General features: G+C 36.4%; 1 protein-coding gene across 1 annotated transcript; it reads right to left on the bottom strand.

Moving 5' to 3' along the window:
- Positions 1-727: 727 nt before the first annotated feature.
- Positions 728-1663, bottom strand: LOC105814212 (olfactory receptor 4F15-like). The gene has a single exon (XM_012649111.1). The coding sequence runs from the start codon at positions 1661-1663 to the stop codon at positions 728-730; it is 936 nt and encodes a 311-aa protein (XP_012504565.1).
- Positions 1664-4317: the final 2654 nt, after the last annotated feature.

The following is a 4317-nucleotide window of genomic DNA, read 5'->3' as shown; positions in this document are numbered from 1 at the left end:
AGCACCTGAAAGTCTACCTACCAGCTTGTCTTTGGCTTCCTAACATGCACAGTGTTTTGTGTGGGACAGTTTGGACATGCTAAGGAGTTAATGCATCCTCTAAAAATGAAAAAATCCACATATCTTGCTCTTCAATTAAGATAATCCTAAATCACAGAATCTACATAGTTGCTCAGGGCCACAGTTGGCTTGCATCCCAGTTATGTTTATCAACATAAAAATCTTCCACTTCTCAGTATCACTTCCCCACTTACTTACTGATGCTTCCAAATGAAATTCTTGCAAACAAAGTTTGTGTTTGGGTCTTCATCTGACAAAGCAATCTAAGAAAATAAGTAAAGGTACTAGTCCTACATGTATAACTATTCTATATGATGATTTCTGACATTTACCAAAACAAACTTGCAGTTGAGAGAAGCTTACAGGAAAAAGGAGAGATGTCAATATATCATTTCTTATGGCCAAATGATTACAATTTAAATCATAAAATAATACTTATGAATAATGCTGCTGTCTACTAAAATAACCCATATTACACTAGATTCACATTTCCTATGGTAGTAAAAGTAATTAGGTAAATGCTGTACAAAAGTAGCAGAAATCTGCTTAATGAGGTAGATGCCATGTCCAGTTTAGCCTGGACATCATGTTAAATGGCAGAGGCCTGAGTTGAAATGTCCAACAGGTAGGTGAATATACAATTTTAGAACTGCAAAGACAGATCTGGTCAGCAAAATCTGACATAATACCTCCATTGGCTCAATCTTATTATGGCTATCTTTATATCTTTGTTCCTTAATGTATAGATGACAGGATTCAAGGCAGGGGTGACAGCAAAGTCAACAATGAACAGATATTTGTCAATTGATGATGTGGGGAAAGGCCACACATAGAGAAACATGCATGGGGTGAAAAAAAGAACAACCACGGTGATGTGAGCTGACAAAGTGACAAAGGCCTTGGATAAGTCTCCTGAAGAACGTTTCCAGACAGTGACCAGAATGAAGATATAGGAAAGGATGAGCAGAAAGAAGGTGCCCATGCTCATAAACCCACTGTTGGCAGCAACAACAAACTCAAACTTGGCTCCCTCTGTGCATGCAAGTTTTATGATCCTGGGAAAGTCACAATAAAAGCTGTCTACTTTATTAGGGCCACAAAAAGGCAAGTTTATAACAAAAGCAAATTGAGACATAGCATGGATCACTCCAGTTACCCAGCCCGTGACTACAAATGAAACACATCTTTTAGGACTCATGATGTTCAAGTAGTGGAGAGGCTTACAGATTGCCGTGTACCTGTCAAATGCCATGGCTATGAGCAACACCATCTCCACCCCTCCCATGATGTGGATGAAGCATATCTGAGTCATACAACTTTGGAAAGAAATTACTTTGTACTCATTTGAAAGGTCTGAGATCATCCTGGGGACTGCAGTAGAGGAAAGGCCCACGTCAATGAGGGACAGGTTGGCCAGCAGGAAGTACATAGGGGACTGTAGGTGAGAATCAGCAATTACCAAAAACACGATGAAGAGATTTCCCAGGATGATCCCTAAATAAAGCAAGGAGAATGCCAGAATGAGAAAAACTTTAGTTTTCTGAGAACTAGACAGTCCCAGCAACACAAACTCAGAAACCATGGAGTCATTTAGTCCATCCATTGACGTGGGCAAAAGAGCTGATTCCAAACCACCTGAGGATAGAAAATGATGAGAAGTCAGAATCAGTGATACTAAAGTGTATTCCCTATTTATCCTGGTGTTTGCTTTGAGGCTTACGTACACTAGAGTTATTGTAGAAATTATTGAATTGGATTTTAAAAAAGGGAAATAGAAGTATTATGGTGATTAGGGGAGTGATTACATAAACGAGAAAGGAAAGAAAATTATGAACATATTAAACGGAGGCAAATGGGGTTACTTTTCTTCTTATTGCATTATCAGGCCTTTGGTTTTGTTTTGTTTTGTCTCTCAAGGATTTCTAGACATTTTCCATGACCACTGACCTAGGTGTTGTCCCACCCTAATTTAATCTCAGGTGACAGAAATTATTCACATGTTAATGCTCTTGCATTAATTTGCAAATTCTCTTTAACTGAATTTCTTACTTCAAATCAGTGTTTTCAGGCCCATACTGTGTAATAATTTTTACTGTTTCACTTTGTGTGCATATGTTTTGTTTTTGTTTGAACAATTTAACATGGAGGTGAGGTGCACAGATTGAGATTATTCATAATGTTTAACTCATGACCATCATTATCATAATCCATGCATAAACCTAACCTCTGTATTTAATGTATTATTGTGTACAAAGACAATACCTCTTAGAAAGTAAAATATGGTAATTAAACAATGATAATATTAATAGGTAACATTTATTAAGTGATTTTTCTGTGCAAGGCACTGTACTTAGCATGTCATAATATTTAAACTTCACAAAATCCCCCATATTGTTTTCTTAGATCGATTTTACAGATCAAGAAAGTAAGTCTTGGAGGGATCAAGTACATGATCCAGGACTCGAATTCAGAGTTTAGGACATTAAAATTCATGCTCTTAACCATGGTGCTCTGCTCTTCAAATCCAGTCCTTTCTAGTGTACAATGTATCTTCCCCAAATATCCGTCAATTAAATTTCCTTCAACTTTTACTTTCCTTAAACCATTAACTTAGTGAAATTCTTTTATAAAAATCAAATCCATAAATTTTGTGTCCTCTTCTACTTACTCCTTTCTCTCTCCAATCTTTCATTGGCAAGGCTATCATTCATTGCTTTTTGTTCATTCAATAAGCTAAAACATTATGGCTTCTACAGGTTTCATTTTTAGAGAAAAAATACTGATTCTCAATATCCTATATAATAATCACTTTAAAATCTTATTTTGTTCGATTTGCAGGATTTGATACTTTTATTATGGACTGGTTTCTGTAATTCCCTCTACCCTTGTCTTCTTGGCTTCTGTAAAGCAATCCCCTCTCCTGCTTTTTGACAACAGAAATTCCATTTGCTCAGGCAGTGGGATGAAATATATCAGTTTTAGGATACAGTAGTCCTATTCCAGATCAAGAACATGATGGATTATTTTTCTAAACCAGTTGCTATAATCCCATTATTCTTGGCTATGGATTTGCCTAAGACAGGGCATATGACCCCAGAATTGTTCCCTGCGATGTAAACCAGTATCTTCTCTGGTGGACTTTCCTTCTCAAATGAAAGGACAAACCTCATGTGGAGGTTTACTTCCAGTCTGTTTTTTCCTTTATTTAATGTTAGTGTTATGCTAAGGTGAAGCAAGCACGGAATTCTAAAATATATAAAGTAACAGCAAAAAGTTAAAAAGGAACTGGGTTCTAAATGGCATATTAAGCCACTTAACCAAAGCCAACAATGATCTCTCTTCAGATTTCTTGTAATGTGAGAAAAGTAACCTCCAGTTTGTTTGATCCACTGTAAATCAGGGTTTTCGTTAATTGCAGCTGAATGCAATCTGAATATTTCTATGACAGCTCTCCCCTAGTTGTTCTACATTTCCAACTTCTTCTCTATATCTTTTACTGACACAATGATTGTCCTGTGCTCTCATTTAATATTTGGCATAACTCAGAGTTCTGACCCAAGTTTTTTATTAATTCAATGTCAGTTTACTCACTTAAGGTAGTACAATGCCTATATATTGACTTCTAAGCCTGTAGCTTTATCCCTGAATCCGAATTGTATATCCCAAACTATAAATGGTATATTATAATGAGAGTGCCATCTCCACCTTCAATTTAACTGATCAAAACTGAACTCATGATCTTATCTACCATATAATTTACTCCAATACACTCTACTCTACTCTAATGCCTTAATAAATATCATTATCATTCTCCCAGATGCCCAATGTTGACCTCTGTGGTACCCTTGTCTTCCCTTCACATTCTATCAATATCTGCAGTTGCACAATTTTTACTCTCAAATGTTAAGATTTCTTAATTTGGTTTCTTCCTCTACATTTCCATCGCCATTTTTTGCTTCCATTTTCCATATTTTATCAACCTGGCCATTGAAAAGGCTATTGAATGATATCTCTGCTTCCATTCTTCCCCAAGACCAGACCGTTCTGTACTATGCTTCCGGAGCTGTCTACCTAAACACGAAGTACGATCATGTGACTTTCTAATTAAAATCCTTTGGTGAGTCTATCAAGGGAAAATTCTTAAAGTCCCACTCCATATCTCCAAGTGAAGAAAGCATAATTTGATTTCGGAGGGTATTTCCATAACAATTTTAGAAAGGAAATGTACTGTACAGTTACTGGATAAATCACATAACC

Source organism: Propithecus coquereli, unplaced genomic scaffold, assembly GCF_000956105.1.
Source record: "Propithecus coquereli isolate 6110/MARCELLA unplaced genomic scaffold, Pcoq_1.0 Scaffold3, whole genome shotgun sequence".
NCBI classification, from domain to species: Eukaryota; Metazoa; Chordata; class Mammalia; order Primates; family Indriidae; genus Propithecus; species Propithecus coquereli.
This window is presented reverse-complemented; position numbering and strand designations above follow the sequence as displayed.